The sequence below is a fragment of the Saccopteryx bilineata genome, chromosome 7 (genome assembly GCF_036850765.1).
Source record: "Saccopteryx bilineata isolate mSacBil1 chromosome 7, mSacBil1_pri_phased_curated, whole genome shotgun sequence".
NCBI classification, from domain to species: domain Eukaryota; kingdom Metazoa; phylum Chordata; class Mammalia; order Chiroptera; family Emballonuridae; genus Saccopteryx; species Saccopteryx bilineata.
This window is the reverse complement of record NC_089496.1, coordinates 39,335,827-39,348,588: the sequence shown is the minus strand read 5'-3', so window position 1 is coordinate 39,348,588 and position 12,762 is coordinate 39,335,827. Positions and strand designations below refer to the sequence as shown.

General features: G+C 39.4%; 1 protein-coding gene across 7 annotated transcripts in view; it reads left to right on the top strand.

Annotated features, from left to right (window-relative positions):
- MACC1 (MET transcriptional regulator MACC1) overlaps positions 1-12,762 on the top strand; it is a 234,791-nt gene that overhangs the window by 185,821 nt on the left and 36,208 nt on the right. For 6 of the 7 annotated variants that reach the window (XM_066239788.1, XM_066239784.1, XM_066239790.1 and 3 more), the window contains exon 5: positions 8,303-11,846. The exons of the other annotated variant lie outside the window; for it this stretch is intronic. In XM_066239788.1, the coding sequence (XP_066095885.1) occupies positions 8,303-8,515 (213 nt within the window). In that variant the 3' untranslated portion in view covers positions 8,516-11,846. Of the gene's footprint in view, positions 1-8,302; positions 11,847-12,762 lie in introns of those variants that run through there. 7 annotated transcript variants of the gene reach the window in all.

The following is a 12,762-nucleotide window of genomic DNA, read 5'->3' as shown; positions in this document are numbered from 1 at the left end:
CCCCTGAGGCCATTTATCCAGCCCCCTGCTGCTCTTCTGGAAGGGGCACCTCTTTCATTGGTGGTCAGTGAGAGGAGCACTGTATGTGGTGGCCCTCCAATGGTCTGTGGGACAGTGAACTGGCCCCCTGTGTAAAAAGTTTGGGGACCCTTGCTCTAATCATTGCCAGAGCATAGAGGTTAATATTTCTTGTCTGAATTCAAGTTTCAGCTCTACCATCTATTAGTTCTAGGACCTTGGGGAATTTACTTGACTATTCTCAGAATCAATTTTTTTTTTTTTTGATTTAGGCAAATAACACTTTTTTTCTCATCAGACACCTGGAGGATTAAAAGACATAATATATGAGAGATATTTGGGACAATGCTTGGCACACTGTAACGACTGCATATATATTATTTGTTATTTTGACCAGGAGGTAGAGGCGAGGTTGGCAGCTGTGTGACATAGAGTAATCTGGGGAGAGAATAGGTACTGGATGGTCATTTTTAGTGAACCGGCTGAGAGTAACAATAGAAAGAATGTAGGCTAGGGGAAAGTCAGCAGTAATGTCAAGACTCCTCTTCTGAGAAACGGGTGGGATGGTCATACATGGAAAAATGAGAAAAAGTCTTGGCTGATCAGCTTCTTCTTGCTGCCTTAGCAACATTTCATTTTCCTTGGAAAATACCTCTTGCAAAAGGTAAGAGGAATGTCCTTAGGCTTATACGGCTTTCTGGCTCACGGGGCGACTCCTGGGTTCTGCTTTCAGGGCCGAGTATTGTCTGCTTCTGTCCTGGACCTCCTTCTGTTCTAGCCTTGGCACTTATATCTACAGCCTGCTGTTCTTTTGCAGTAGGAAATACATTCACAATTTCTTTAAAAAGGGAAAAACCATGATATGGAAATATATCTACCAATGGTAAAGTGTATGCAATAATTGCTGAAGTCTTTGTGGTTTGCACTAGAGATTTGGCATAGTGACATAAAATTTAGATTAGCATTGTCTAGTTTTCGCACTACTCTAAGATCTGTTGCTACAGTCTTTAATTCCAAAAAGACTCCATTGTTTGAAATGCTGGATAAAGAAAAAGACATCACAGAAAAATTAATGAGGTTAGTTGTTATATTCTTACTATCTTTGATTTAATTTTATATTCTATGCCTTGTTGCCACTCTGAAAATTAAATAGAAATGATAATCACAGGTTAAATATCATAAAGATATTTTAAAATGGATTTTGAAACATTTGCTTTAGATTTCCTTTTCGAGGTTTATTATTAAGGATAACAAACAACAAGGAATTTTAGGAAGTCAAGGGCCACCTAAGCCTAAGACATAAATCAGCATGTACTGCTGAAACCACTTACTATTAAGATGGAGCCATGGGAATACCTTAGTGAAACACCTGGATGTATAGGTAGGTGATATGAGTTCTTTTCCTAGATGTTTGACCCTGGTTTAGTTATTTAACTTTATTTCAAGGACAACTCCAGGTAGCATGAATCAAGCATCTAGTGTGTGCCAGGATCCTTCATACCTGTTTAGTTTGTGTACTTGGCAATGCTTTCACAACACTGGGTACACTTCCCCTTCACTCTCTATTTTACATAAGGGGAAAATAAGGGTGCAGAGAAGCTTTGTGACTTACCCAAGATCTTGTAGTGAGTAAATCAAGAGTCTAGAGTCAAACCCACAATGTGGTTCTCTAAATCCAGAGCAGTACCACTACCGAGGGTGGAGCAAAGCTAGGTTTATAGTTTGAGTGCAAATGGTTTGACCAAGCAGTTTTTCTCCTAATGTTAGACTGTTTTTGAGCAGATATGCTAATGAGGATTGGGTCTTCAATATTCTTCTGGCCCATTCCTAACCCCTGACATTCCAAATGGTTGGTTGTTACTAGAACAAACAAAGCTTGGCTGCCTTAGAGTCATTTCCAAGAGAACGTCAAGTTTTAACCAAGTATTATCTCCCTTATGTGGAAACAGGGACACCTAATATGTTCTCTTGTAAAGATAATGGTGATTTCTTCTTCAACAACATTTATTTACATACCTGTTACAGGTGATGAAAGACCCACTTGGAAATTGTAAATGATAGATATATGTAATAATCATTAATAAAGCAAAATTGCCTTAATAGTTCTGCAACTAATTGTACTTAAAATGAAACTCTGCTTCTATAGTTTTATGAGGAAACTAGGTGGATTATTAATCCATTAATGTGGAAAAATGTAATTATCCAAAGCTAGTTGAAACCAATTGCATTCTTTATGCTATTCATATTTTACAAGCTAAAAAAAGACAGCTTCTATGCTCCAATCGTATTGGCTTTGAGAATAAGCACTCTAAATTTGGAAAACATTGCTTTCTAAATTTCTATCCCCATTTCATTTCATTTGTCATTTCACTTATTACCTTTTCATTGCTCCTTTACCTTTGTCTTTGTCTAGCACCTGAAGATAAGCAGAAGAAAGACACATTTCTTCCACACAAATGCTGGGACTTTGGAAAACTGCTCAACTCTGATAGATTGAATGCTTACCGATGCTGCTGCCCTTTCTAGAAAGAGATCAAAGCACATAGACAAATAATTAACAACTCGGCATTTTGATCGGCCTCATGCTTCCTTTCAGAGATGAACCAGTAGCACCATGAAGTTACCATTAAAGTAACCTAAGGGTAGAGGATTGAAAGTGATGCCTAAGTGTCCAATATTTGTGATGGAGATGAGAAGGCCGAGAGAATTTATTCTGTGGTTAAAATAATTCAACCAAAACAGACCCTCGGCAGCATGCTTTCCTTTTGATTTGTCAGAGCATTAGTGCAGAATTTCTGCATAGTTCCTCTTAAATCATAACATTGAGCAAAAGCAGAAGAACTATTTTAAAACCACTGAAGAGATATAAGATAACATAAACCTGGAAGAGATCTTGGCAGTGTGCAGCTCATTCCTAGCTTTTGGAGGACTTAACTTAGATTATCCTGGAAAGGATATTGTTTATTCTACTCATGTTATTCATTCAAACATTTCCAGAGCAAACGATTTCATTTAGTTCACCACACAGTTCAGAACATAACTACAACACAGTCAAGGTACATAACTACAACATTGACTATTGTTCTCAGCTCCTTTTTCAATTTTCCTTCATACTTGCCCCTTAATTACATACCTTGACTCCATAATAATTTTAATAGTTACCTGTGATTTATGTTTTCTACCTAAAGGACTTGAACCCTTTTTTTTCATTGTTTGATATATGCTACCTCTTTAATTCTCAAGAATCCCAACTTCTCCATCTAGCAAAATTAGGATTCAAGTTGAAAGTTGTTTTGCAGCAAAACAAATTTTCAAATCTCCATTGCAGAATATTACTTTTTATCTATTGTTCCTTTTAAAAAGAACTTTTATTTTCCACTGCTTTTCTTTCTAGCTTTGTCTATGTTCCTTTAACCTTCAGATTCCAAATGTGACCTGTTCTGTGACTTTCAGTTCCTTGATGCCTGTTCATTGATGCAGTCTGCCCTCCACCACTCTCTTTAAACTGCCTTCTGCAAGGTTTCCAAAGGCCTACTAATTACCAAAATCTGGGAGTTTTGTTTTTTTTTTAGTTTTCCTTCATGTTTCCACATTACTTGATGTTAGAGGTAGCAGAGGAGGTAACTGGAAAGGGATGTCCTCAGTGAGTGGTTTGTTGGTAGATGTTTAATAACCAGTTCTTCAGTTGTAGCTTTTGCCACTTTCCATGGTGTAAATACTCCCAACATGGATGATTTCAGTCTCCCAATGTATTATCACTAAACATGGAATTGAAAGGCTATATGAACAATCAGCTCTCTGGGGAGTTGGTGTGAGCTGGCTCCATCTTCTTTGGAATGCTTTAGACCTTGGCTTTTGTAACATAGAGCACCCTGTCTCTGACTCCAGTTTCTCTCCATTTTTTTTCTTATTGCTTTCATTTCTTACTGCAGCCCCTAACTGTAGACTTAACTGATGGTTAAATTTGTCATCCCTTTATTATCTTCCTTGGCATCTTCCTCTGGTCTCATGCTTTTCATTATTACTTTATCATCAGATGCAAAACCCGTGACTGCTCTCTGGAGGTCATCTCCCGATTTTCATTTCTTATCAGATAACCCTTCCTCTATCTCACATTTGGTAGGCCTAAACTAGACTTTTTATCTCGCCCTCTTCCCCAAAATACCCCCTTTCTTATTATGCCAGACAATCCATGAGGTGCCTTGGTCACAGACTTGGAAGTTAGTTCAAGTTCAGATCATTCAAAATTCAGATAATTTGATTAATTTATTCATATTGACCCATTCAGGAGGCAATGAAATGCAGATAGGAAGCCAGGTTTAGGTCCTGTGACACCAAAACCCAGCCTTCTTCCTCTTTCACCATAGTGCTCTTCAGTTCATGGAGCTACCATTTTTATCTCAAACTGAATTAAAATATGCAAGTAACTTTTGCTTCTTTCTTAGCTGTGATTAGTTACCAAGCCCTGCATTGGGCCATTGTGCAGTACCTGTCTCCCTTCTATGTTATAAAGTTCTAAAAGCAAAAGTCATACGATAGTAATAATCTTATCCCTTTATGAAACAGAATTTCTTATAGTGGTAGGTACTCAATAATTCTTTGTGTAATGAGTGAAATAATTATTTAATGAACAACAATGTATATATTTTTTTGTATTTTTCTGAAGCTGGAAACGGGGAGAGACAGTCAGACAGACTCCCGCATGTGCCCGACTGGGATCCACCCGGCACGCCCACCAGGGGCGACGCTCTGCCCACCAGGGGGCGATGCTCTGCCCATCCGGGGCATCGCTCTGCCACGACCAGAGCCACTCTAGCGCCTGGGGCAGAGGCCAAGGAGCCATCCCCAGCGCCCGGGCCATCTTTGCTCCAATGGAGCCTTGGCTGCGGGAGGGGAAGAGAGAGACAGGGAAGAAGGAGGGGGGGCGTGGAGAAGCAAATGGGCGCTTCTCCTATGTGCCCTGGCCGGGAATCGAACCTGGGTCCCCCGCACGCCAAGCCGACGCTCTACCGCTGAGCCAACCGGCCAGGGCCCAACAATATATTTTTAGTATTTCCATTGTATTTATACTACAATAGTGTTACTCTGTCATCTGTGTTGAAAGCCACAAATGACATTATATATATATATAATATATATATTATATATATATATTATATATATAAAGTCAAATTTTACACGGAAGGAATATTTAGTTTTAGTTTGCTGCGAAGAGGGGAAAAATGGGATGCAAAATAAGCTCGTCTTTTAGTACAGATCACCAAGTTCACTATTGTCCTAGTGCTGTCAGCCTGTTGCTATTGTATTTGTTTCTAGGCAGCTCATGGTTTAGACTCCAGGCAATCTCCTGTGGGTTTAGAGCAATATCCCTCCTTTCATTTCAGAGTAATTGAGGGGACTCCTGGCAAGTCTTCTTACACTTTCAGAAGTCTTCATTAGAGTCCAGGATTCAATGATCTGTCCAAATTTCTCCGAATGGTAAGAGCTGGCCACACTGTTCTGTTATGAGTCCAAATTCCCAAATGTGGAGGGTCCTCATGCCCTCGCATCAGTGAGTGGACAGATGTATCACTGGACGTGTGAATCTGAAGTTTCCAACTCCTGCATCACCTTGGGGCATTTCCTGCTCCTGCAGCACTGAGGAGCTGCCTCATGGTTAAGGACGCCTCAGACTTCTCTATACATAGCAATCCACGTGCTGCAGCAAGATTCACGACACAGAGCTTTTCTACCTAAGACGTCAGTGGGGCTGTTTTGGCTGCCTCTGACTATGAAGGTGCTTTGTCTCGGTAGAGTAGCGAACAAACCAAAAATTGCCTGTTTGTGATTCTTAAGAGACGTCTGTTTTCTGTGATACTACGCCTTCATCTTGGTCCTGAAATGCTCTCGTTGCTGTTTATCATAAAATACCCTTAAATATATCTTTTATCAGACTCAGTCACTAAGGGACTTAGTTTAAAATCTTAGATGCTTTTACCTGCAAATACCATTATTTTAAACAATGCATGACAGATTTAAAAAAATGTACCAGTAAGGTGAACATGAGGGAAAAGTAAATTAAATAAGCCAGTCAGAGAAAGACAAGTACCGTATGATTTCACTCATATGTGGAATCTAATAAACAAAATAAACTAACAAACAAATAAAACAGATGCATAGATACAGAGAACAGACTGACAGCTGGCAGAGGGGAGGGGGTTTGGAGGGCTGGATGAAAAAGATGAAGCGATTAAGCAAAGAAACAAAAACTTGTAGACACAGACAACAGTGTGAGGACCGCAGGAGGGCAAAGGAGGGGGGAGGGGAAAGGGAATAGAGGGGGTTAAATCGTGAAGGAAGGAGATGACTCAGGGTGGTTAACACACATGCTATATACAGATGCTGTATTACAGTATTTCATACCTGAAACCTGGATAGTTTTATTAACCAATATCACCCTAATAAGTTCAGTAAAAAAATTAAGTGAATGCCACATAAAATACGGGTCTCAAAGCTTTTACAGAGGGTTACCAACTACAGAATAATCTACTTTTTTAGTGCTTTTTGGCATCTGAGCAGTAACAGGCAACACTGAGTCTGGCAAAAAGGCTCTGTTAATATGCCTCAACTCATCTTCCACTGCTGAGCTGTTAGTGGTGACCTGCGCTTTTAGAAGGTTTGATTTTAGTGAGTACTCAGAAAAACAGAAAAATAGGAGAGAGAACACCTCATTCACATTCAATCAGAGTGGTAGGTTGGTGAAGGTAAAACTTACATAAAAAAATTGGGATGATTTCTGTTGGTGCATCATGACCCCTTGATATGGTACAGTTTTGATAATTGTCTTCCCTTTTCTACCTTGCAAAATGAAACTGTCAGTAGAGGTCAAGATATGGGTGTTCATGGCACCCAAGGAATGCCAGTTTGGAGAAATAACATCAAGTTACCTTTGGAGGGATGCCTAACCTTTTTTGTAGATGGAATTAAAACATAATGATATTCCTTATTTAGGTCTTTCATTCTTTTAACTTAAATTGTAGCATATACGGGATATCAAAGGAGGGCAAAAAATTATGTCCCAAGTTCCTAAATCATCTGCTATTACTGTTAATAGAGGACTTATTTTAAGAAGGCAACTCTGCATAATGTTTAGCTCATTCTGTCAGTTCTTGAATTTTGCAAATAATAAAATTGCAAATAAATTAGTTTAGTGAGCCCAAATAAGTAGCAAGTAATAAAGTTTACATTCCAAATATTCCAATTATAACTGTGTGGTTCATTTTGTTCTTTTCCTAGGAAAAATTTATTTCAAGCTGTGTGTGTGTGTGTGTGTGTGTTATACAATTTGTCTTATTCGGTCAGCCTTTGTCTCTATTCTGTCTCAGCCTGGTTGCCCTGGTTACCATTACATACACTCGTGTATGGGAAAATGCTCTTTGACGTACATTTATTTCCATGGAAACAATGACGTCATTGGTATGGATGGACTCTTAGAGAAAGCATAATGAAGTGTGGAATATTGATCTTTCTTTTGGTCATGAAATGTGTCACTAAGTTACTTTTGAAATTAGAGCTATATTTTTGCTTTGACTTGATCATGAAGCTTCGTTTTTTCTTGTTAATACACTCCTTGAATAAAATGACTTGAAGTGTTAAACATTCTGTACATTTCTTTCCTGTGATATGTGATGACACAAAGCTCAACAGAGATACATAAAGCAATAAAAGTTACTACTTTAACCCTTAAAAATCTCTCAGAGAGTGAACCATTTATCTCAATAACATGTGTTGTCATCAAAAAAATTGTGCAAAGAATTTTATATACACATCAAGGCAAGAGGCAAAGTATAGGTGGTGGATTAAGAGGAAAATAAGGCCATGTTTACAGTCATTTTTAAAGTCTCTTGGTTTAGAAACACAGGAATATAACAGGGAACTGATCATTATTAAAATGTTTTCTATGATATTAAATAAGTCCATATATTATTAGTCTTTTCTTTTAAGTTTTAAGAGGCCTCTAGCCTGACCTGTGGTGGCGCAGTGGATAAAGCTTCGACCTGGAACGCTGAGGTCGCTGGTTCAAAACCCTGGGCTTGCCTGGTCAAGGCACATATGGGAGTTTATGCTTTCTGCTCCTCCCCCTTCTCTCTCTCACTCTCTCTTACTCTCTCTCTCTCTCTCCTCTCTAAAATGAATAAATAAATAAAGTTTTTTAAAAAAAATAAGAGGTCTCTAAACCTTTTTAAGTGTCTATTTTACTCTGGTTGACTGCTATACTACCCAGTCTAATTTTTTTTCTTTATAGATGATGTGGAAACCTGCATATGATTTTCTCTATACTTGGGGTGCTCACTACGGAAGCAGCTACCGAGATGTGTTACAAGACCTCCAGTCAGCACTGGACAGAATGAAAAAGCCTGTGACCAAACAATGGCGAGACCTCACCGGAGCTTTACTACTAGTCAATTCTTTAGAGGTTTTGAGAGCCACTGCGTTCTCCACATCTGAGGAAGTATAGGATGAAGGGGATGCTTTTTTTGGAGGAGGGGGAATAGTAGAGGGAAACCTATGTATTGTATAAAAGAAAAATGCTCAGGAAAATATTACTTCTTTTCTTCATGTTTGAAAAAATCTTTTTTGTAGGAGAACACAGCAAAACACAAAATCCAAGAATGGGTTTTATACTCAGACATGTACTTTTGTATATGCTTCATATGGAAACACGAGGCTGCTTTGTTGTTAAGGAGAAAAATATCCCCTCTCCCTTTGAAAGTCACTTTTAATTTCTTTGGGTTAAAACAAATGACTATTAGCATAATTATATCACAAAGATACCCAGACACACTAGAAGCTGTCATGTGAGCTATGGAGTCTTACCAGGGGGCAGATGGGGAGAGAGGCAGAAAGAAGCACAAACTTCGGTCTCGGGCAGGGGCTGCAGGCGCCCTACACCTGACCTCCCCTTTCTCTGTCGAGTTTGCCAGCATTATTCCATGTGAAGAAACTAAGAAATGGAGATGATGTTCAGGGTCATAATAGCTAGTGTGAAGTAAGTTTTCTTTCTGCAAAACCCGGTTCTATTTATATATTTTTAAATCCAGAGTGCATAGAATAGAAAAGATATGAAAATACATATTAAAATCTTTAAACAAATTGTAGCTATTTCATTTTAATTGATGCTCACTGCTCGTGTCCACCATTCCTTGAAAGACTGCCAAATGGAATATGTGAATTATGAAAATCTGTTGTCTGCGAACATGGACTGGGGTTTTCATTTCTTTTTTTTAAAATTTATTTATTCATTTTAGAGAAGAGAGATAGATAGAGAAAGGGAGAGGAGCAGGAAGCATCAACTCTCATATGTGCCTTGACTGGGCAAGCCCAGGGTTTTGAACCAGCGACCTCAGCATTCCAGGTCGACTCCTGATCCACTGGGCCAGCACAGGTCAGGCAGACTGGGGTTTTCACCACCGTCCTCTGGCATCTTGGGGCCTAGCTAATCCCAGACTTTTCTTCAGAATCGTATTATAGAATAGTTCATTAACTCTCATGGATTTTTAATAACAAAGGCTATTTTTAAAAGAACAACTTGATTTAGTACTGTTGAATGCTGTAGTCTTCACCACCCAAAACACTGCTGTCTGTGTGTGAGCATGCTCGTGCAAGCAGGTACGTGTGTGTGCGTGTGTGTGTGTGTGTACCAGAGCGTTCGGGCCAGTATGAAGGCTAACTGCTGGCAGAGAGGCCACAAAGAGATGGTCTGTGCTTGCTCATGTGTTCAGTCCTCTGGCCGCCTGCCAGTATTTATAGGTTTGGGACAGTCATTCATTTATTGTCTTTCAATCGATAGACGGGAGGAATGTGCCTGCTCTGTGGCAGGCACGTAGATGCTTGAGGTTAATAATGGGAAAATGAAACCAGCATGATTTCTCACTTCTGTATTGCTAAGTGATGGATACAGGCAATAATAAAAAATTATACAGTTAAACATAAAATGGCACCTGTAATAACAGCCGCAGTGGAGAGGCTGGCAGGCCACGGGGTAGAGATGTGGGGCTGTGGTGCGAGTCAGGGGAGCAAGTAGGTTTTCCCTGCAAAAGAAACGACGAGCCTGAAGGGGGGTCAGGCGTTGCCCCCAGTCTGGGGGTGGTAGAAGACAGCTCCCCGAAGCGCCGACGCCCTCGGGCCGAGGGACGCTCAGGCACCCCAGGGAAGGGGGTGGAGAGCCTGGGAGGGTGGAGGAGAGAAGGAAGGGGAGGCACACCTTCAAAGGCAATGGGGCCAAGCTAAATAAGGATTTCGTTCAGGGATCCTGAATAAAACATGTCCATTTGGCTGAAAAGTAAAAGCAGAATCTTTTTAGAGCTTTTAATACACCCACCCTGGAGTATTTGGTATGCTGGCAAAGGTAACTCGAATTAGGGTTTAAGAACAATCTTTACGGCTTTTAATATTTATATCTGATGTTAAGATGACAAAGCCTTCACAAGGAGTTATATACACACATTCAAGGACGGAATTTATTTTAGTTGAACGTAAATTCTGGGAAGGGGGGGGGGGAATGACACTTAAGTTCAGGACACGATCATTTTAGTGTTAACTTTGCTTTCTTTAGAACATTCTTGGAATCTTATTAACATGTCAGCAAACTAGAGAATTTCGGGAAGGGATAGAAAGGAATTAATCACTGGGTTTCTCCAGGCTCCAAGATCTGAGAAGACAGAGATTTTGTTAGCTGATTAGGCAAGCAAGATTAAATATATCAGTACAGGTTTACACCGAATCATGTGTTGTGATTGTGACTGGAAAGTTTAAGAAGAGTTGTAAAAAAATGAAAAACATAATCTTTGTAATTTAAGGATGAAGCAATGGTTTAAACATTAGTACACACGAAGATATTTTATAATCTTGTAATAAATCCTTGCAGATGAATTTTAAACCCATGTCCAAACAGTCGTTCTTATAAATATATTCTAATACTTGATAAATCATTTACAGCTTTCTGAATTTTGTAGTTTTCTTTCCATAATGGATTATCATAATCAGAAAAGATTAACTCAGTATTCATGAATTGCCTTTAATATTTTGGCAGCAAATCAAGGGAATTAATAAGGCACTTAAATTCCATCTTTGACATCATTAAAAGCATCAAAAACAATTCATCTGAAACTTCTTTAAGCATTTTGGAAGTGAAAAAGCGTAGACAGTTCTTTCATTTCCTCAGGGTTTTCCTCTAATGGTGCATCAGGATGAGATTTTTAGTTCAGTGCGCAGCTCGCAATGTAACATATTTTCTGTGTAAGCCACAATCTTCTACTTCCCACTGTGAAAGCCAATAAGGAGGTGCATGCAATAGGGAGCCGTGAACTGTTCATATCAATAATGGATTCAGCACATGCTATGTCCTGTAATACAGAAAATACCATATGAAATTTTGAACTTGGGGATGACTAGTTTTCTGAAAGCAGAATGTGCCACATGATTGGATGGTGTTGGTCTAAGAAATGTCACTGCAAGTAAACAGCGTTGCATATGTGATATGAAAACACGATTGGAGAAAAGACACTCAAAATCGTACAATACTATCATTGGAAATTTCAAAACTTAATTTTCATACCATCCTAATGTAAAATGTATTTTCTGCAAATTTGTAATGCCTAAGGAGTAGTTGAAGCAATTCAAAGGAGAAAAGGAGAAGAATGAAAAATTATGTTGCTGGAGGCTTTTCTAATTAAAATAGATCTTTTTTCTATTCATGGAAATTCTAACCTGCTCTTCTAGCTGAAGTATCTTCCCATGTGCTGCTACATAACTTAGTGAGTGAAATTCCAAAGATGATACGTTGCCGTTATATTAGTGGAGTTAATCCAAAGACTCCTTCAGAATAATTACATGGCGAGCTTGTTGGAGCTCAGACTGCTGGGCCCCACTCCCAGAATTTCTGATTCAGCAGGTCTAGAGTGGTCCGAGAATTTGCATTCGGGTGATGCAAATGCCTCTGGTCCAGGGACCCCAATTTGAGAACCACTGCATTAATTTCCTTTATTTCTATAAAAATAGAATCTTTGTTAAACCAGAAAAACCTTTATTTTATTATTTTTTTTTTTCATTTTTCTGAAGCTGGAAACAGGGAGAGACAGTCAGACAGACTCCCGCATACGCCCGGCCGGGATCCACCCGGCACGCCCACCAGGGGGCGATGCTCTGCCCATCCTGGGCGTCACCATGTTGCGACCAGAGCCACTCTAGTGCCTGGGGCAGAGGCCACAGAGCCTTCCCCAGTGCCCGGGCCTCTTTGCTCCAATGGAGCCTTGGCTGCGGGAGGGGAAGAGAGAGACAGGGAGGAAAGCGCGGCGGAGGGGTGGAGAAGCAAATGGGCGCTTCTCCTATGTGCCCTGGCCGGGAATCGAACCTGGGTCCTCTGCACACTAGGCCGACGCTCTACAGCTGAGCCAACCGGCCAGGGCCCAGAAAAACTTTTAGATAAAATAATTTTTGTCATTCCATTCGAGAAAGTATTTAATTTAAAAAATACATTATGTAATGACTTTATTATATAAAGTGAAATTTTTAAAAAATGAATTACTAACAACCTGAAAAAATAGTAATTTTGACTATAAAAGTAATTAAGACCTGCCTCATTTGAAATGTAAAACTATTTGAATAAAAATAGATGAAGATTTTGAGATATTTAATGTGTTGAGATAATTTTGCAAAGATATAAAATGAGGCTCTTGTTTCTGTAAAATATCTTTAGAGAAAACT